The sequence below is a fragment of the Chelonoidis abingdonii genome, chromosome 3, assembly GCF_003597395.2.
Source record: "Chelonoidis abingdonii isolate Lonesome George chromosome 3, CheloAbing_2.0, whole genome shotgun sequence".
Classification (NCBI taxonomy): Eukaryota; Metazoa; Chordata; order Testudines; family Testudinidae; genus Chelonoidis; species Chelonoidis abingdonii.
This window is the reverse complement of record NC_133771.1, coordinates 176783406-176805704: the sequence shown is the minus strand read 5'-3', so window position 1 is coordinate 176805704 and position 22299 is coordinate 176783406. Positions and strand designations below refer to the sequence as shown.

Here is a 22299-nt window from a genome sequence, read left to right as displayed (position 1 = left end):
CAGCCATAAAAATGTTGGCATACTGTGGGGCCTCCAGGTACCCGTAGCAGTGCCACTGACTTCAAGGTATAAGTTGTCTTCAAGTCTGAAATAGTTGTGGCTGAGGACAAAGTATCAAAGCCCAGCCACCAGGCGTGCCATGGCCTTATTAGGGGTACTGTTCTTGACAGCTTGTAGTTCATCTTCATGTGGAATATTGGTGTAAAGAACTTGTACTTCCATGGTGGTGGTTTCAGGAAGATCACCAATGCATTGCAGTTTCCTCAGGAAGTCAGTGATGTCTCTAAGATAGTTAGGAGTGCTGGTAGCATAGGGTCTGAGGAGAGAGTCCAAATAGCTAGATAATCCTGCTGTAAGAGTGCCAATGCCTGAGATGATGGGATGTCCAGGGTTTCCAAGTTTATAGATTTGGGTAGCAGAAAGAAGACCCCTGGTCGGGGCTGTAGGGGTGTGTCTGTGTAGATTTGTTCCTATGCTGTAGCAGGGAGTTTCTTGAGCAGATGGTATAGTTTCTTTTGGTACTTCACTGTCCTCCCATCCCACTGAGGCCTGTAGAATGTGGTGTTGGAGAGTTGCCTGGCAGCCTCCTGTTCATAGTCCGACCTGTTCATTATGACTATAGCACCTCCTTTGTCAGCCCCTCTGATTATGATATCAGAGTTGTTTCTGAGGCTGTGGGTGGCATTGTGTTCTGTTCGGCTGAAGTTATGGGGCAAGTGATGCTGTTTGTTCACAATTTCAGCCTGTGCATGTCTGTGGAAGCACTCTATGTAGAAGTCCAGCTTGTCATTTTGACTATCAGGAAGAGTCCACTGATGGGTGGAGACTTCAGAAATTTGCCATATGTGAGCAACTTCTGTCTTGGATAAGTGGGTACTAGAGTCAGTTTTACAGAGTTATGCCATCAAATTGACCAACGCCTCCTCCCCTCCCCAAGACAAGTTCACAGTGTCACCTATGCCAGGGGTTGTGGTCCAATTTGTAGAAAAGGAAGAGTATAAAATGTCTAGACCTCAGGACCATTTCGTTAGGCCTCCTCCATTTTCAACTGAGAGTTGATCAATGTTATCCACACATACACTGCTACTGCAATGGCATAGGTCAACCAGCAAGGGGAAATGAAGAAGGCAGATTTCGTTCTCCCTGTTAGTTGATGTATGCCACTGCAGTGGTGGTGTCTGTATGCATAAATACTGATTAGCTCAGAACATCGCCTTCTCTCTCTCTCTTTCTGAAAGCTGTCCACATACAGGAGAGGGAGAACATAGCTGTGGAGTGGCTCAGCAGGAGGCAGACCTGGACATGAAGAAGTGGAATCTGAATCCTTCAGTATTTCAGGAAGTGTCAAAAAAGTTCAAGGGTCCAGTCCTAGGCCTTGTCTAGAAAGAGAGAGCTTTAAACCAGATTAGAGTTAATCCAGTTTGTGAACTCTTGCATACACACAACATAGTTCATTGTAGAGCACTGTCTCCGGATTTTTGTGAGGTCTGGAGTCCTAATTCTATGTGCTCTAAGTTCAGTGGAAATTGAGTTAATTTTTTCTGTTCCTGTTCACCCAGTGCTGCTGCCTGCTACTTTCAGTCCTCCAACTGCTGTCCCACACCACTTTGCAGACAACTGTTTCTGAGCTGTCTATTTACCCCTGTGCTCTTTCCCATTTAAAAACTGGTGCAGGGCCAGAATTTGCCCATTTGATTTGAGTATCTCAGCATTGCTGAGCTATTACTCCAGAGTCCTTACAGTGTGCCTTAAGCAGCTGCTTGGAGTTGTGCCTAGACCGCTGATGTCATTGTCTTCTAGAGAGAAGCATTGGTGCAACATGCTCTTGTGGTCAGCCACTGGGATAAAGATATTTTTGTGCACATTGCTAAGCAGATGTCTGCAGGGTCAGAACCAGGACACCAACCAGTGCAGGATAAAGAGCAAACCGCTCAGGAGGACTTGCTTTAGAACCAAGGATACCAGGAAAAGGTCTGATAGTGGACATGTAACCTTTGTGTTATTTAAGGAGCTGCACAGGATTTTGATCAGTTAAACGACTACTGAACCTCAAAAGGTTATGGTTCCTGTTCCCCTATTCTTACCACCACCGAGGACGAACTGGAAGTGTCAGAGATAGAAAATGAGGAGGCCAGTGAAGACCTGTCCCTGGAAAGGCAGGATCTCTTTGGGACTCAGGACTCTGGTTAGTGTTCTCAATTAACATGAGGTAGACGTTGGCATTGCATGACCAAAAAAAAAAAAAAAAAAAAGACTCTAGGTCCCTGCTATAACATGCATTCTTACAGGAAAAGAGCTTTATCTTAGAGTTAGCAAAGCTTTTAAAGGCTTTGAACAATCTTGCATACAAGAAAAAATCTGGGAATAGTGAATATTTTAAACAATCTGAGCAGAACCCTATATATTTTTCTCTGCACTTTCAACAGGAGTGCAGGGGAGATGAAGCAGACTCTAAGACTGAAAAATTGCTCCGTTTTGGTCTGGATATTATATGGGATAGCTGCATGGTAAATCCCCCAGGTATAGTTTTGCAATTCCCTTTCACTCTAGTGTTTCTGGGGGAACCATCTTTGTGAATAACATCATAACGTATTGTGCTGGTCTGCCCTTTGTCTTTTTTGAATAAGGCTATTCTCTGTCTCCTAGTCATCTGTCTCAGCATAATGTCATTGAGAGTCAAGACAACCTAAAGAGGATGTAGAGGGGATTACTATCTCGCTCGCCCTCAGATGTCCCCTCCAAAACTGTAAGTGCCTCAAAAGCCTAGCAAAACTGGGAACATAATTCCCATCCCAGCCCCAAGGCTCAACAGCAAACCCAAACAGCATATACTGCAGTCAGAAATCCCAAATTTGTCATCCTCCATCATGCACACACTATTTACTAAGGTTCCCCCAAGACTGGGAAGAATCTCAGGGAGGGAAGTTCAGAAATACATATAAAAATGCTATTGTAGCCTCTCCAGAATATAATCAATAATAGCGTATGGTGGGATTTGTTTTTGTTTTTTCTTGCTTCCCAACCATGGTGCCTGCAGTGGCCAGACCTAAAAGACAGGGCTTTTATCAATAGCTGAGGGTTGGCTAACTTGAGGCAGAAGAAATGGAAAACTCAGGATGAAATGTTCTCAGACCTCATTGCAGATTCCCCCAAAATGGGGATATGGAGGATTATACTTCTGGTCAGAGAGAGGAAAAAGAAATGAAGCTCTCCAGAGCGAGTGTTGAGTGGCAAGGGTTTCTTTGCCTCGGGGGAATATGGAAAGACCATGAGGTTCTTCACAGGACATGAGAGCCTGAAGCAGAGGCAGTCAATGCTCTATCTCAGAGGTGACCACAGGACCTACTTTATACTCTTCCTCTTTTGGAAAGGGGAGTAAAAAGAATCTAAAGGAATAGGCCAGTCATCCTGACTGTCTCATGCTGGCCTCAAGAGACCAATGGTTCTTCGACTTAGGAGGTTATAGCTGGAAGTCTCTCTGAAATGACAGCCCTCAGAAGGAATTCCAACCAAGAACCGATCCACTGCAAAATCTGCATTTGCTAAAATTAGCATTCTGAAGCTGAAAGGGAGAACTGAGGTATCTGAGATACTTGGAGAGAATTCTGGTACACTTTTGGTATCCTGAAAAGCATCTACCAACAAGATATATTGGATCAATTGGACTAAATTCCGATACTGGTGCTACCAAAATGGATTAATACCAGGACAGCCGCGGTAAAGGATGTCTTAAGAGTTTTCTACAGAATGGGCCACCAAACAGTTTCAAACCCAATACATTAGAGAGACATGTTGTAAGTGTCCCTGACCAAAAAATCTGCCTTGGTTCATTACAATCAAGACCCCGTCAAAAGATTCCTTAGCAACACTTGACAACAGGTTTCTGGAGCATAAATTTGGTGCTAGATGCCTTAACCAGATAACTGAGCCACTACACGTTTCAGCCTTCTCTCTCGTGCTCTCTCTCCTTTGATGTGGCTTTCATTTGTAGCTAGGAATGTATTGGAACTTGGACCATTGTCTATACAGACTCATCTGTGTATTTTCCATTATGACAAAGGCCCAATTTTAAAAAGTATTTAGGCATTACTGCTGTCAGTGTTGCAATACATAAGTCTCATTCTCAAAAGGGATTTAGGCACTTAGGAGTCTAAATCCCAATGACAGTGGGATTTAGGCTCTTAGTGTCTAAAACCCTTTTGAAAATGAAATGTATACGTATTGTGTTTTATGTTCTGGGGTTCTGCACTGAGGGATAGTCCTGGCTGCAAGCTGTCTATCAATCTTTGCTCTAACCACCTTGGGCGGGGGCATGCCCTGTAGTGTCAGAGTGGTCTAACATTAGAGTGTTAAAGGAAATTCACAGGTGAGAAGGAAATTTTCCTTTTGGATTTTTTGTTGTTGTAATTCTTAAGACTGGGACAATAAAAAATATTCAGTACCTGAAGAAACTTATATTAAGCTCTATTTTTCTATTGTTCTTACTTATTTTAAACTTCAGTTCATTTTTAAAATATCTTCGTATGCTTGGTGATACTAGAAGTTCAAGATGCATGTAATCTGTATTTGTTTTAAAGAGCTTGCTTTTCACTTCCAGGGACATAAGGAACTATAGAGATTCCAGTGTACTGACTGTACCAGGGGTGGGCAACCTATGGCACGGGTGCCGAAGCGGCACGCGAGCTGATTTTCAGCGGCACTCATACTGCCTGGGTCCTGGCCACCAGTCCGAGGGGCTCTGCATTTTAATTTAATATTAAATGAAGCTTCTTAACATTTTAAAAACCTATTTACCTTACATACAACACAGTTTCGTTATATATTACAGACTTACAGAAAGAGACCTTCTAAAAACGTTCAGAAGTATTACTGGCACGCGAAACCTTAAATCAGAGTGAATAAATGAAGACTCGGACACCACTTCTGAAAGGGTGCAGACCCTGGCTATCCATGTTGGTGTTCAGGGAAATCTGCAATTGTTCAGCCTCTGCAGCAGAAAGCGTAGCACTGCCTGCCCTCTCATTTCTGTTGCAGCTGTTTTTTATTACTGTTTTGTTTGTTAGTCTTACTCAGAGCAACTGCACTGCCCATGTTCTCTGTGAAGGAAAAGGCTGTTAGAAAAGGCACTGTTTGCTGTGTACATAAACATGGCGGAGCTAGTTAAGGAAAAGTGTGGGTGATGGCTAGTCATTCTCCCTATTTCCAGCCAGGCATCTTAGAAGTATGCTTCAAAAAACCACAGACCAAGGCCCCATCTACACGACGCGTGAAAATCGATTTTAGATACGCAATTTCAGCTACGAGAATAGCGTAGCTGAAATCGAATATCTAAAATCGAGTTACTCACCCGTTCTTCACCGCGCCGAATCGATGTGCGCGGCTCGCCATGTCGAATCCGGAACTCCGTTTGTTTTGGTGGAGTTCCGGAATCGATGTAAGCGCGCTCTGGGTTCGATATATCCCCGTCTAGACGAGACGCGATATATTGAACTCCGAGCTTTCGATTTTAACGCGCCGAAGTGGCGCGTCGTATAGACGTGGCCCAAGTGTGAATGAAGAATATAAGGAGAAAAGCCACAATGTTTCTTTTCTTTCCTTTCCAGGAGCATGTAATAAATTAGACATCAGGTCTGAGAACTGGGCTCTCGTTGATTATTTAAATAGCATTCTCTTTTCTGTGCATCTCATCAGCTGGCACGCAAGTCTGATGTGGGAATTGATGTTGTAGGGCAGGGGTTCTCAAACTGGGGGTCAGGACCCCTCGGGGGGTCGTGAAGTTATTATGTGGGGGGTCGCAAGATGTCAGCCTCCATCCCAAACCCCGCTTTACATCCAGCACTTATAATGGTGTTAAATATATAAAAAGTGTTTTTAATGTATAAGGGGAGGGTTGTACTCAGAAGCTTGCTATATGAAAGGGGTCACCAGTACAAAAGTTTGAGAACCACTGTTGTAGGGGGTATAGATTTGGGTTCCATGGATTCAGGGGATGCTAAGTGTCCATCTGCTTACTCCTCCCCACCTCATAAAAAGCAAACAAATCTAAGTACTTAATCTCAGAAGACAACATATTCTGAAGAGAGAGGTCAGATTGCTTTCATGTCCTAATCAAACGCAGTCTGAATTTGATTTGGAAGACAGTTTACAGGGATGTGATTAGTTATATGATTGATACATAGCAATGCATTTATTTATTGTAAGGTTCTGAGCAAGTTAAGATGACCTCTAGGGTTCCTTTTAAAAAATGTCTAAGACAGAAGATAAAAATGCTTTTCTTACACCAGAACTTCTGCAACACTTTGTGATTATGGTGAAGTGTAGTCCTGAGAAGTATAGTTCTCTTAATAGGCTCACTCTGAAACTTTACAATAGCCAACTAAAACAAGTCCAGAAAAATGTTCTTATAAAAATAGCCTATTCTGTTCTCTAGAAATACAGTAGAAAAGAAAGCGTTAGGAAAAATGAGATTAAGGAAATTGTTGGTACTTGCAAAATAATTGCTTCCAAAGCACGAGATAAGAATCTTTCACAAATTGTGAAATCTGGACCAATTCTAAGCACCCGAGAACACTGTGACTGGGGATCCCCACAACTAAGACAGGGCTTAAATGAGGTATATTGTCAGATTCTTGTGGAAGATGTAAGAGCTTCTCTCTTAATGTTTGCAAACGACCTATAGGAACAGTTTAAAGCAACAATTTTTAGAAGCCTGTTTAGATGCAGATGTGGGAGTTGGCAGATTTTAATAAAACTTTAATGCCTCAAGAGAAGAGAGAGAGAAAGATAAATGGAATATAGAAGATATTAGAGCAACCAGCTAAACAGCTCAGGCAAACCAGACTTTAGAATGTCTATTGCCACAGCTCTGCAACCAAAACTTTAATGAGGTCCACGTGGTTCAGATCCATTTGATTGTAGGATGATTATACATTTCTTTTAGAACAGGGTCGCCATGACCTCAGACAAGTGGACACTCAAAATTACAGAGAATAGATCTACATTCTGCATTTTGGATGAACCAGTTTCTTTCTTTCATGCAAAGTATTGTGCCAAAAGAGCCAGATAACAAACCCAGCAATGTGAAAATGCTGAGAGATATTTTAGATATTAGAACAATATCCCCTACTTCTCTTGTGAATGTATACACAGGAGCTTGTTTCTGAATTAATTTAATTACCAAAAAATTTCATCGTGTGTTGGACTGCTTGTGTCTATCTCCCTGCTTTCCATCCTGCCATTCACTAAATCAGACCTGCACAACTCTTAAAGCGGCGAGGGCCACATTACTCCAAAGAAAACAGTTGAGGGCCGAAACCTCCCGGCCCCGTAGAAACACCCCACCCCAGGGCCGCCCAGCCCTCCAGAACCAAACTTTCCTTTCCCAGCACCGCCCCACCAAAAAGTAAGGTTGGGGGTAGGGAGGTGATACTTTCTTTTTAAATCAACCAGGGGCTCCCTGCTGAAGAGGTGGCTGGGAGCCCTCATGGTCAAATTAAAGGGCTCGGGGCTACGGCGGCTGGGGGAACCCGGCAGGGCTGGCTCTAGGTTTTTTGCTGCCTCAAGCAAAAAAAAATTTGGCTGCCCCTCGTCCCAGCCCTGGGCTCCCCCCTGTACCTCCCTGCTGCCCTAGTCCTGGGCTCTCCCCCTGCCCACCCACACACACACCCCCTGCTGTCCCAGGGTTGGACTTCCCCCTTTGCTCCCCACCAGTGCCCTTCCACCGCCCCCCCTCCCGCCCGCTGCTGCCCCAGCCCTGGGGTCCGCCCCACCAGTGCCCTTTACACACACATCTTCTGCCGCCCCAGCCCTGGGTCACTGGTAACTCGCTCCCAGGGGTGTCATTTCAGTCAGGAAGCCTTGGATGTGTCTTCCATCTGGTTGCAGAGACCATCGGCCACTCACACAGACACGCTATGTGCAGTGGCCTGGTAAGGGGGCTAGGTTGGAGAAGGGGTAGGGGGTTTCAGGGGGCAGTCAGGAACAGGGAGCAGGGGTTGAATGGGACGGTAAGGTTCAGGGTCAGGGATCAGGCAAGCGTGGATAGGGCAATGGGAGTCCCAGGGGTTATCAGGGGACAGATAGGGGTTGGGGTCTTGCGGGGGGGGGTTTGGGGGGTCTCAGGAGGGGGCAGTTGGGACAACAGAGAAGGAGAGCTTAGATAGGGACTGGAGTCCCAAGGGACAGTTAAGGCAGGGGTCTTGGGGAGGGGCAGATCGGGACAAGGAGCAGCGATGCTAGATTAGGGGGTGGGGATCCTGGGGGGAAGTTCAGGGCGGTCCGGGGAGGGGGATCAGCGGCCGCGGGCGGGGATTGAAAGGGCCCTGGGCTGTCGGCAGCTGTGGGAAGCCCTGAGCCCTTTACATTCCAGCTGGCCCCACCGCCGGAGCCGCAGCCAAGATTCAAAGGGCTCTGGGGTGCCTGCAGCGTGGGGAGTTCTGAGCCCTTTAAATCCCAGCTGCGGCCAGGATTCAAAGGGCTCTGGGCTACCAGCAGCGTGGGGAGCCCTGAGCCCTTTAAATGCCAGCCGCGGCTGGGAAATTCTGCCAGCAGCCCAGAGCCCTTTGATTCCCAGCCGCGACTGAGATTTAAAGGGTTCAGGGCTCCCCGCTGCTTCGGGCAGCCCAGAGCTGTTTGATTCCCAGCCGCGACTGAGATCTCGCGGGGGATTTAAAATCCCCCTGCGGGCCGCATGTTGTGCAGGCCTGCACTAAATCCTCCCATGATATCAGATGAAACTTCCCACCAGTTTATAGTTGGGGAAAGGGAGTAAAGTTCCAAGCAATTAGTCTTTTCAAGGCTCTTTCTTGATGGCTTGTTTTATTGTTTGCAAATCAGTTGTGCAAAAAAAAAAAGGCGGGGGGAGGGGCGTAATTTAAAAACACAGCAAAAATTTCTCTAAGCTATACCAGCATGAAGGGTCTAGAAGAAGAGAGGACACCCTTTGATCCAGCTTTTCTTCCTTATATACTCCACCCTCAGATGACAGATGGGGACTTGTTAACCTTCTACAGACTGAATCACCTGTATCTTGTCACATAATCTCAATGGCAACCTTAATTGTGGCATTTTCTAACTTTTGAGAACTTGACTTGGAAACCTTAATCTTTCATCACTGTATGTAAAATATATATATATTGCTCTCTTCTTTTTCCTCTCATTTATAAGGATGTTTAGTTCTACTGTTTCAGTCAAATGTTCTTTAATCATGACCCAGCAATTTAGATAATCAGATGCTCTATGTAGCCTTTTATTGTAATTGAAATAATGGCAAAAATACCACCAAAAATCCTCCAAATCTCAATGAGTCAAACTAGCCATCAGTGAAGTTGATCAGAATTGTGGGAAGACTGTCATGTATTTGTACTCATTGATGGTCATTAGATGCCATTTTAAAAAAGAACATTGCACTTCAGTATTTACCTCTTATCTTTTGCCATTGGCATTTGTGATATTCTCTATATGCATAGAATTGGAAATATTGTAGTAAACTTAGAAGCTGCATGTAGATGGTAAATGTCCAGTTTTTAATGGAAGCCTGTGTACATTTATGCCACGCGAGCAGAGAAGATTTGTACCAACATTTTCTTATTCTTTGCTGATCCTTACAGTTCTGTAGACTTCTGTTGCTTTGGCATAAAATTATATGTTACATAACTGCAGAAGTGGATTTTTGATTGAGGAAGCTGAAGTACTGTCATACTGAGAAAAATGAAATAGTAAATGAAAAATTAAGTTTCTTCCCAAAGTCATGAGTCTTTCACAGGTGTTAAATAGCACACAATTCGTGGTGGTCAACCAGGAAGTCGAAATGTCTCCCACCTCTTCTCTGGTGGAACGTGTCTTAAAGCATTTTGCCTCTGGGTGATCTGCCCTTAACTTTAAGGTTTTAAGAACATAATTTCCAATCTATATACATATCTCCTTACCTATTATCCACGCATGCGTTTCGCAAAGATGATGACAACCACTGTGAGACAGGTTTCAGTAGAACACTTGCATAACGCTCTTTGGTAAATTAAATATCAGATCCAGGTGATCCCTGTAACCCTTACCCTGTGCCCTCTGCCAGTTGACATCAAGAAGTCCTTGAGTCAGCACGATTTATAAACTTTCTAATTATGCTCAATCAGTTTGGCTTTCCATGAATGGCTAGGTTTCTTGCTCTTTGCGTCCTTAATGAAGGGCTTTATTTTGGAAAATTTGACTTGTATTTCTTGCACATTTATATCCATGTCAGCTGCATCTAAAAGCTTTTTATGTATCTCAGTAATATAAGTACAATACACAAGGCCCCCATCCTTACTACATCTGATTCTTTTTGAAGACCAACACCTATTGCACTGCCCACTGCAAAGCAAGATGACGTGTACACTCACTAAAAAAAAAAAAAGGGGTGGAGTAGGGTGGGAGTTATGGTCCAAGTCTTCAAAAGTGTTAGTAATATTTTTGTACCCCAATTTTCAGAAAGTTGTGAGTAAGCATCCTCTGAAAATCAGTCACTTTAAAGTAGTTTCAGGTGAATCATCCAGAATTACTTGTCACTTTCGAAAACATAGTTGTATATGCTGTTTCCCATTTCCTCCTAACCTCTACTGTATTTCACCCATCTGTCACTAATGTGAGTTTGTCAGGATAGGGACCTTTCTTTCTTTCTTTGTCTTGAAAAATGCTAGCATACTGCAAGTACAATCTTAAGCAATACATAAGTATAGAAAATGATTAATTTTAAAATTGTAATGTGACTCTTTAACAGCATATGTAGTTGTAGAAGCTAAGAAAAAGACAATCAGTACTCAAGTTTCAGGCATAATCAGATCACCTGCAGGGGTCAAGAAGGAACATGAGCATTGCCCAGTTGGCTAAGTGCATTCTGGATATTTTCCTGGCACTAAAACAAGTGTTGGTCACTGCTAGAGGCGGGATACTAACTGGTGGCACCTGAAAGTGAGAAGATTCACAAAACTGTGCCCAGCCCCAGTTAGCAGCAGTGAACAGAGCTCATACTATGCCTGACAAAAGGCAAAGTCTAGCCTGCCTTCCCGGAGAAGTCTCCACTGCAGTGGCTTGATCTAGTTTGGCAAATCATCTCTTCCAAAAATTAGGATTTCAATAATAGGAGTAAACAAAAGATAAGCCTTAGGGAAAACCTGATGAATTCCCCTACAATGTACATATCTTACAGGAGGCAGATTTATGGCACAATCCCTGGCATAAAGCTCAGAGAGGTTCACAAAACTGTTTACATAAATATTCTCTACACCCAGATCACCAGAGGTCATTCTTCATCTGCCCCAAAAAGAGTTCAAATACCACTTCTTCCATTGATCAAATGGGCAGCAGCATAATAGAGAATATTAAAAACCATCTTGTTTGTATCAATGGTGAACCAATCTTTTATTAAATCCTGTCTGGTTCTTCAACAGTTGGGAAACGTGCCACTCAAGCCTGTTTTCTAAGGCTCTAGTAACGATCTTTTGCATCCACATTTTGAAGCAATCCTGTAATTTTATCTTCACCTTGTGTATGAGTAATACAATAAAGATTTCACTTGCAATGCTTAGAATTATTTGATGCATCTGAAAGTAAAGAAGTAAATTTAACAACAAAGATGACAAATGAGTTACCGAAATGCCCCCAATTTCTTTTGGAATGAAGAAACTATCTCTTTTTTTCACTAAATTGAGTTCAAAATCTTGGCTGGAAATTAATCTCTTCCGCTTGGATTACGAGAACATTGGTAGTTCTATGAAAAGCTTAAATTAACTGGCCAATTTGAGAACATTTTATTATCCATCAAAAGAAGAGGAAATTCTCCCAATATTTTTTTTCTTATTTTAGCAGCTTTCCAGAGATGATGATCAGTTATTTTTCAAAAATAGATTTAAATGGAGAAAATGTTAGATTCTGTTCCCCCACCCAATCCAATAATTTCTAAACTTAGTTAGGATGTTCTAGTTCCTCTTAAAGAGTAGAAACAGGAACTGCTTATGCTGTCAGCAGCCACATGAGACTACAACAACCTTTCATATTTCACTGGAGCAAGGAAGGAGCTTTGCTGTAAAGGAACACACAATATTTTTTCAGGGTTTGTGAAACTACTGAACACGTACATCATTAATTTTTTAAAATGTTTTTTAAAAAATGAGTAGATTTCATGATATCTAGACTTTAAAATCGGATTATCCCACTTAGCATTTTGCTTCCCCTCCAGCCTCTCTTCAGTGCTGGAATTATTATAGCTGCCAATGTTCCCGTGATCCTCCAGAATTAGGGCTTTTAATGCTCTATATCTTTTTTATGTTGAGATACAAACTTTTGAGAAGCACTAGGCTTGGTTTTAACAGCCATCCTGAACTATCAAGGACAGAAAAAAATGTTACCAATCTTAATGGTCATGAGATATACAGTATTGAAATGGTCACTGTTCCCTTGGACCAATAGAGGTATTTTGGCACCGTCCAAGACTTAAAAGAGCAACTCCCAGACCTCAGACCAAATTTTCACTACCTGTTCCTGACAGCAAATCTTCCAGTTGCATTATCATGTTCCTACATGTCTTTAAGGTTGACAAATGAATTTCTGAGCTTAGGAAAAATAAAACATCTTTGGCTCCCTTCCTCACACCTGTGTCCTGTTCACTCCCTGTCTCACGGCTGACCCAGACAGCATCTTTTCATGGTGTTACATGATCTCCACTCTGTTTATGCAGTACATTTACTTCTGATATGTTAATTGTATATGCAAAAAAGAAGCTGGGAGTGGGAAACTAGCTACAAGAAGCATTGTGGCAGTGGACCTGGTGTCAGAGTAGCATAGAGAAATGTAATATAGCCTTGAAAAAGGAAATCCTCTTACTCTTCCACTGATTCAAAGCATGAAGCAAATTTAAAATGCCTTTAGTATATGGAAAAGAATGAGGGAGAGCATCAGAAGATCAGTATCCCATGAGCTTCAATTTAACCATTATTGAATACTAGTAGCTGAAAGCCCATGCTGTTGCACAGATGTGGCAGTTGGGCCAAGTAATCCACTATCTGTGCAGTTTTTCCTCATACAACGAATGAAATTATTACATGTAAATTACTAGTAGAATAAATGTGGTGATTGGTTGAGTTATCCCTCCTATCACAATGGTTTAGGACTCTTGGCATGGGATAAATATATGCTATACTACACCTGTACTCAGTATGTGTGTAATTTGTAAAGTCAAAATGACTGAGAACAAACTGGATAGTAAGATGGTGAACCCAGTGATGATTCAGCCTGGTAATATTTTAACAAAAAGCTTTCAACCTAGCTTGTAGCTGTTTCCATCACTTCACATTGACTCCAGGCATTCTAGGTTTCAGAGTAACAATTCTGGAATCTTATTATATAGATACAAAACTTCATATTCTAATATCAGAAACAAGAACTCTGTGTCCCTTTCTGTCAGATTGAAGGGTAGTAAAGCATGATCAAGACACATTAATGAGCTATCTCCAGTTTAGGGGAGACACAAGGAAGCACCTATATACACAACAACTTCTTGATTTAAGTTTTCTAAAAATACTGTTTGGATTGCTGAGAGACGTCTTACATTATTTGTTTATTTTTTGTTAAATTATGACGGTATGTTTATTGCTGTACAAGGCAAAATACAGAAGGTACAAGGAATTTACAAGCTTCAAAACTCTATTGCTTGTCAGTGAAATTAATTAAAAATGCCAGATTAATCCTACAGATCCTGTCCAGCATTGAGGCCTTTTTGCACCTATCTTCCAAAGTATGGAAATATATATTGTGTTTCAGTCCTCGCTTTCATGCTAACTCTTGATTATGAGAAATCACAACTATAAAAGTATGTAGACATTTGATCAATATGACTGCTGAAAAACCTGAAATACAATGTATAATACATATGATCTGATTACATTTTGATTCATAGCCATGCAGAGCATTGGGCAGTTTAGGTCTTTACTTTTACTTTAGTAACTCTATGGCTTAATAGGTAGGCTCGCTTCAGCTTTCTCTGTCCTGCAATCTTATGTTAACTCTCCACTAGCTTTGTAGAAATCAAAACCCGACTGGCATACAGTACTGTTCTCCAGCCTCCCCACTCAGTTTTGAACACTGAATTATTTTTGAATTAATATTTTGCTCTGGAATTTAAATGGGAACCAAACAGGCAACTGTATAGGTCTATAAATGTGACCCATCTATTATTTTTACATCTAGAAAAATTCAGCAAGTGTGTTTTTTTAAGAGCCCGTTTTTTGTATATAAAGCTGGGAAGGATACAGGACCATCTCCCTAAAGAACTGCCAATTTCCCCACTTCCCACATTGTGATTAAAACATTTGGATCCAATGATTGTCTGTTTAATATAATTTAGAGAGGTTAGAAAAGCAAGATCTCCTTTTTTGAGAGCCCACAATTTTGGAATATTCTCCCATTTAATGTATGCCAGAATTAATTTGTGGCATCCTTCCCGGGAAGACTGAAGATTTATTTTCTTTTTCATTTGTGTGAATGGGGGAAGGGAGTTAGAATATGTGATGGTTATTTTGGTGTGCTTGGGATAGTACTGTTTTTGTATTTATAACAGTGGTTCTCAAACTATGGTCTGTGGACTACCACTGTTATATGGAACTTTTCCTGGTGGTCTTCGGAATGGAATATTTATACAATCAAGCAGTGCGGGGACTGGTAGGTTGGGAAGAGAATTGAGGTGAAAACCTGTCCCTATTTAAATCTATTGAACTCTCATTCAAAGGGGCCAAGATTTCACCCACAGTCTTTAAGAGGATATTTCGCTTGCAATGTAACTTGCAGAAAAAGTGGTGGGGGAAGTGTTACTCTTTAATTATTTATCTCTGTATATTTAATGCTCTCATTGTTATGCTATCTCTGTAGTACCAAAACATCTGATAGGTGACTGTGGAAATGTATTTTGCAGAATGTAGAAGCTGAAGTTGTAGCATACAGTGATTCTAGGATTTCTTTGAGCACTGGCTCATTTTTGCCATTTGGTAGCTATTGACTGTTGTCCTACTGTTAACAGAAGCCAGGGCTTTCAGGGATGAGCTGTTAAATAAAAAGTAGTTATATTATGTTTATTTCATTCATAGGTGGGGAAGTAAACTCTGTTGTTACACTTTCAGAAGTTTCTCAGTTAATTTATCAGAGATCAGGTTCCTCAGTGTTTCTAGAGTCTAATTAATGACTTGTAATAGTAGAAAAATGCTGCTCTCTATTTAGTGTTCAGTCCTGTGAGGTGCTACATACCTTCCCCTCCTGTTGAAGTCAGTGTAAGGTAAGGGTGCTCAACACCATGCAGGATCAAGCCCTTAAGTCATTAGTTCTAGAAGCCTCAAGATATTTTCAGAAATGCTGCTCTTGCAGGGGCATGTGTTGATATTAATATAGATGTGAAGGAATAGCTTAGCTTCTTAAGCAAATGAGAGCTCATTTTGCAACTTATTTCTATAGTTACTGAATTCTCTAGTCGCTCTGCAACTCAGGAGTTGGCATAATATAATATTTCATAACTTTTTCAGGTTGGCACACAAGTGATCAGTGTCTGCGTGACAGTGATGGCGACATTGTAGACTATACACAAGAGGACCACATGCCCCACCTCCCAAGCTGGAGGTAAGTTGTAAGGTCTGCTGCAGAGAGAGAGTGTGTGCGAACATATATGAGACTTTCAGGCTTACTTCTTAAATACAAACCTTTTTATGTTTTGACAATGTTTTCTGATACCCTTGCACATTATGGGCCAACTCCTCACTTCCTGCTAACAGCCATAATAAGTGGGGTCTGATGGATGTTCCAGGGAGATGAAATTCCCTCTTGACCATAGAGCTAGTTGCAGTGATGCTGCAATAGACAGTAATGTCTGCTGCCCTGGCACTCCCCTCTCAAATGTGGGTTTTGGCCAGTAAATTCATTTTTATAAATAAATTATGTTGATATTCTCTGCTGCCTTGAGAAGAATTATATATGCTGTAATACTTTCTTGTATTCTTGAAATTGTAATAGTCTGTTAGTACTTAATTATCTGTGGAGGACACGTGGGCTAACTCATTAGCTGTGTTAGTAAAATGACTCATAACTAGTGACTAAAAAAATATTTGTCACCTCAAAAAAATTAACAGAAAGGCATGAGAATTCTTACAGTATGCAACACAAACCAGTGCTATTAATAAACAGAGAGAGCTGCCTAGTGCAGTTTTATGCTATATATACAGCAAAAAATACCATGCGTTATCTTGTACTCTCTGTATGTTATGGAAGCACCTGCTCACAGTTCCATAGTTGGGTGTTAGTGAGATATACAGTCCTGTTTTTCTCTAACATTAGATCGCTTATCGGTGTGAAGAATACACCATGTTTATGCCCTTTGAATATTCTATGTAGGTTTTGTTTAGTTTCTCTTCATAATTTTTAATAGGCAGTGTTTGAAGCTTTGCTATGGCTGAAATCTCTCCTTGGCAGGCTGACTTTTGTGGTCGATGGTATTCTCTTGCCCCCCCCCCCCCCCCCAAAAAAAAAAAAGTCCATCTACAAAAATTTGGTAGGGAGGTGTATTCTGAGACTATCTGGTCCAACGGATCAGGGTTTTTGGAGGAAATACTGAATTTGGGATTGTTCTTAGCCATTATTTATCATAACTTGAAAATTTATGTGCCACTGGTTGCTCATGGAGCAAGTTTATGCACTCTGTTCACAAAGCCTTCTGTGTAGTGGTGTGGGAACACAGCTTTCTCCAACAGGAGCTGCGCTTTTCCCTCAGATGTTATCCTACCATGGAGAAGGTTCTGTGGACTGCACCTGGCATAAAAGTTTATGTGCAGCATTGCATAAATGTGTGCTGTTTATGTGCAACTGATGATGGTTAAAGTGTTACTCATCAGCACCTGCACTTCTGCCCCCTAATGTCATCCTCTCCTCCCCCCCCAGCATTAAATCAATCTTATCACAGAATCATAGAATATCAGGGTTGGAAGGGACCTTAAGACACTAATACACAATCTTTGGAGGGGAGCAGTTAGGTTAGAGAGAAGGATGGGTTGAGAGGGCAGAGATAAGGTTCCAGCATAATGTTAACGTATGTAGATGTCTATGTGTAGTAGTAGCTCCAACTGCTTCGCAACGTGTGTGTGTGTGTGTGTGTGTGTGTGTGTGTGTAGAGGGGGAGAGTGATTATTTTCGTCCACATAATGATAAACATCTAAGAACACACAAATGTATCTTCTTTTTTTAAATTGCATCCAAAACAGTACAGATATTTGTAAATCAGTTAATTCACACTGAATTACAGTTCACAAGATAAGGATGACAAATGAGAGTGTTCAGGATAAACTAGTCTGCTAAAATATTAAGGAATTGATGGACAAATGAAGAAAAAAAAGGTGGGGGGGGGGGCAGAATGGAAGTTAGAACTTGGTACCTACTAGGTACATCAAGAGGTTGCCTGTGACAGATATGTGCTGTTATCACTTGACAATTTGGACAGCTTGATTTGTCTTAGCAATTACCAAAAGTCCATATAGAAGATGAGTAAATGACTGTGTGAAAAGAGGTGATTGGTGGAACCACACTTGTGATTTTATTGTCACTTTAACAAGCACACTAGCCTTGCATATTGCTCCTCAGAGGCGTACACAATGCTGTATCTTCAACCCAATAGCAGACTTGTTCTTCTTCTTCATTCCACACCTCTGTAAAGATAATATGGAATAAAACGAGCCCTGATGTTATGTGGCGGAGTTGGAGCCACTATGTTAATTCTGAATCAGAATTAAATCATACTGTACCCCCATCTTCCCCCATGCCTACAACTCAATCCTGGCACTTGGATTCCAAGCTACCACTTCCTTTCAGTTGTGTTATCAAACATAGTAGAGCCATCTGTGATATCTGCAGGAGTTTGTGAATTAAGAGTTTACTATACATGTGTATGTTGTCTCTGACTTGCAGACTGGGAACACTAGAAATGAGTCTCTTTCTCATAGTTTAGTCTCTGATTAAAGACTGCACCTGAGTGCTATATATGGACAGGGGTATGTGTGTGTGTGCATTTAAAGGAGAGGTTTTGGAAGCACACCTTCATTGGTAAAGCAAAGTGATTGTACTAGAGAACTGTAGAAACACTATAATGGGATGAAATGAAGAAATAGTGGGATGAGATGAAGCAATCCAATTGCCATGGAATAGCCCAACTGCTACAACTGTTCATAAGATTATATCCTTTTCCCCATTAGGTTGTTGTTGTTACATCAAAAGAAACTGCAAAAGTTGTGTAGAATGCACTTAAACTATCTCTCTCTCACTTCACAGGTACCTGGCATAGTGAGTCTATTGTTTTCGTTTAAGATTTGCGTTTTGGACTTTTTCAAAGATATGAAGCAGCATCAATCTGAAATTGGAATTGCAAATAGACCAGAAGGAGTTAGTCCCTGTAATGTAAATGGACAAGCTGAATAATAACAAATTCTAGCAATTTTTTTTTCATACTTGGAATATCTCAGGGTCTACAAGTTTATGGTTTTTGTGCCTGTAAGATCAGGATAAAGGTGACCAAAAATGGGGGATCAGCAGTTGTACAAACCTAACCACACTGCCAACAGCAATGAGAATTTGTATTACCAACCGCACCAAATGAACACTCTCCCCCCTTTAAATCACAGCTATGGAACATCAGGCATGGATGCTTCTCAGGCTTCTCCCCTCTCTCCGCAATTCCCCCAGGATTCAAGAGACATAGCTTTGAATGTAGGTTCAAAAAACATTGGGTCAGCGGACTCCTCTAGACAAACAAGTTGGACACCTACTGGCTCAGGAAACCATGTTCCGGTAAGGAACAATCAGAGTGCCATGTGGAGCCCATTAGGACAGAGTGAATCTGCTGACGGATACCAGTATTCGTATTCTCAAGCCAATGAACTTCGGTCACAAAAACTTACTAGTGGAGTTTTACATAAATTGGACTCCTTTACACAAGTATTTGCTAACCAAAATTTAAGAATTCAAGTCAACAATATGGCTCAGGTCTTGCATGCTCAGTCGTCAGCGATGGATAATGCCAGTGACAGTGCACTTAGACAGCTGCTGTCTCAGAAGCCTGCTGTTGAGCAACAATCTCTAACTTCCACTGTGCAAAGATATCAGCAAGGGCCACAGCAAGTACACCAGAATTTTGCAAGCACTCAGCAAAAGCAACAAATGCAAGTCATGCAGCACCAGCAACAGTTGTATTATGATTACCAGCAACACTTATCTCAGCTACAAATGCATTCTGCAATGCAACAAGGACAACCACATGTGCAACAAATGCAGTCTCAGCAGCTGTTACCGCAACAGATACAACAGTTGCAGCAGACTCAATATTATATGCAGCAACAGCCGCAGCAGGGACAGCAGCGGCTCTCAATACAAGAGATCCAGCAGCAGCAGCAACAAAGTCGACAGCAACAGCAAAGGCAGTGTCCAATGCAAATAGCTCAGTATTATCAAACACAACCAGTTATGCAGCAGTTACAGTTGCAGCAGCAGCAGCAGCAGCAGCAACAGATGCAACTGCATCTTCCTGCCTATCATAGGGATTCTGACCCAAAAACCGTGCATGAAACACACCAGTACTCCCAGGATCAAGCTCATCCTGTACAGCTTATACAGTTGGGAACAATGCCTCAGTATTTCTATCAGGATCCACAGCAGCAGTATAGGCATTTGTATCCACAAAGTGTATTGCAACAACAGCAGCAACAAGACGACACTGATCCACAAAAGCAATACCAGAATGACAATAGGTCTCAAGTTCTGATGAACTCCCACGTTGGTCTGAGTGTGGCAGAGGCAATAGAGGATACTACACGACAGGAAATTAATTCTGTAGGTAACACTGGCTCTCATCGAAATCTTTTAGCACCATCAAGTATTCATCTAAATAACAAAGGGTCCCAGCAAGAGTCTCCTAGTGCTATTTGGCCTCAGGTATGTAATGATTTAGATTTCCATTCATCCAGGCCTATTTTGAATAATGACTATACTACACACAGATGAAATAACTGCAGGGGATTCAGGGCATGGGCTTAGCTGAGATGTTTCAAGGGCCTGGAAATGGGTCTTTCACCTCTAGGTCACTGATTTGCTTAGGCCAGGGGTTGTCAAACTGGGGGTCGGGACCCTTCAGAGAGTCGCGAGGTTATTACATGAGAGGTCACAAGCTGCCAGCCTCCACCCCACACCCTGCTTTGCCTCCAGCATTTATAATGGTGTTAAATTTATAAAAAAAAGTTTTTAATTTGTAAGAGTGGTCATGCTCAGAGACTTGGTATATGAAAGGGGTCACTAGTACGAAAGTTTGAGAACCACTGTTCTAGGCTGAGTTATTACCAGCAGGTTGCTATTCATTGGCCAGTGTAAAATGAGTTTGGCAGTGTCAGTCCAGTTCCTGATGGACAGATATCCCAAGCTCAAAAAATGCTACCATATTTGTCACTAGTTTGCAGCCTTCCTGGTAGCTCCCCAGAAATAGCAAAGGCACAGACCATCCATTATGCTGTCACATAATCAGGGCTGAGGAGCACGTTAGCAGGTAAGTGTAGGGCAACTTATACTGACATTGCTCAGAGGTATACCCATTTTGTGGATAAATGTAGGATGGCATTCTCCAAGGCTGTCCAGAGCCTTTTATCATCACTTCATTAGCATAGAAAGTAAAAATAATTAAAAAATAATAATATAGCTGTGAAGACTCTTTATATTGCTATTGCTTGAAAAATACTTTTTTTCTTTTTTTCCTCTCTGGTAGCAGATTCAGCTGTCTGATGGCAGACTGCAGCAGCCACTGTCCCCTGAGCCAAGGTATTATGAGTTTGGCGTAGATTTCTTAGTGAAATTATGTTATGGTTAAATATAAATGAGCTCTGCAAGTGAATAGAGGTGTTCTCAGCTGGTTTTGGGAACTATTATGTGAAGCCATGGTTAAGGATATATATTCTAGATGTAAAATTGTGCAATCTCTGCACCAATACATTTAAATTACTTTGGAGTGCTCTTTTTCTTTAAAATGAGTGAAGGTAGGGGGATTGCATGCTTTTAATGCTGCTCAGATTTACTCAGTGGATCAATGCTATATTGTTTAGATTTCCATCTTTGGCAGCAAATGTCACCAAGGAATCCATTAGTTTTTCTTAAGGCCCATCAGTACTATGAGGAGAACCACATGCTAGCACAATTGTCTGCCACAATTGGTGGCTGTCATGTTCTGGCACTCCTTTTTTGTTATTGCTAGATGGGTAGGGAAACATGAGTCACTAAAATACAGTTCTGGTTCTAGGCCATATTGGTCTATATTGTGGACCACATCTTGAGACTCTCAAGATGTAGGGTGACCCAGTGTCCAGTTTTTGACTGGAACACTTGGTCGAAAAGCGACCCTGGCAGCTCCAGTCAGCACCGCCAACCGGACTGTTAAAAGTCCAGTCGGTGGTGCTGCGGTGCTAAGGCAGGCTAGTCCCTACCAGTCTTGGCTCCGCGCTGCACCCCGGAAGCAGCCAGCAGGTCCGGCTCCTAGGTGGGGAGGCCAAGGGGCTCCGCGTGCAGCCCTGGCCCTGAGCACCAGCTATGCATTCCTGTTGGCCAGGAACCACTGCCAATGGAAGCTGCGGGGGCGTTCCTGCAGGCAAGAGCAGTGTGCAGAGCCGCCTGCCGCACTTCCACCTAGAAGCTGGACCCGCTGGCCACTTCCAAGGCACAGCACGGAGTCAGGACAGGCAGGGAGCCTGCCTTAGCCCCCCTGCTGCTCCGCTGACTGGGAGCTGCCAGAGGTAAGCCTGTGCCCCTGCCCAGGCCTGAGTGCCCGCCCCCGCACCCCAAACCCCTCATTTCCGGCCCAACCCCAGAGCCTCCACCCCCAGAGGGAACCCTCATCCACCCTGCACCCCAACCCAGAGCCCCCTCCCACGCCCTGAACCCGTCATTTCTGGCCCTACCCCAGAGCCCACATGCTTCAACCCACAGTCTCTTCCCACCCATTGAGCTCTTCAGACACAGCCCTCACTCCTTCCTGCACCCCAAGCCTCTGCCCCAGCCCAGAGCCCCCTCCCACACCTTGAACCCCTCTGCCCCACCCTCCAGCCCAGAGCCACCTCCTGCATCCCAAACCCCTCATCCCTGGCCCCATCCTAGAGCCCACCCCTCCAGGTGGAACCCCCACCCTCCAGCCCGCAGCCCCCTCCCACATCCTGAACCCCTCATTTCTAGCCCTATCCTGGAGCCCACACCCCCAGTTACAGCGCTCAGCCCCCC

General features: G+C 42.7%; 1 protein-coding gene across 11 annotated transcripts in view; it reads left to right on the top strand.

Annotated features, from left to right (window-relative positions):
• The window catches only part of TRERF1 (transcriptional regulating factor 1), a 145708-nt gene that overhangs the window by 91794 nt on the left and 31615 nt on the right, over positions 1-22299 (top strand). For 8 of the 11 annotated variants that reach the window (XM_032787184.2, XM_032787183.2, XM_032787182.2 and 5 more), the window contains 3 exons: positions 15540-15633; positions 18325-19980; positions 20801-20853. In XM_032787184.2, the coding sequence (XP_032643075.1) occupies positions 18571-19980; positions 20801-20853 (1463 nt within the window). In that variant the 5' untranslated portion in view covers positions 15540-15633; positions 18325-18570. The remainder of the gene's footprint in view (positions 1-15539; positions 15634-18324; positions 19981-20800; positions 20854-22299) is intronic. The other 3 variants (XM_032787190.2, XM_075064355.1, XM_075064356.1) reach the window with 1 other exon arrangement.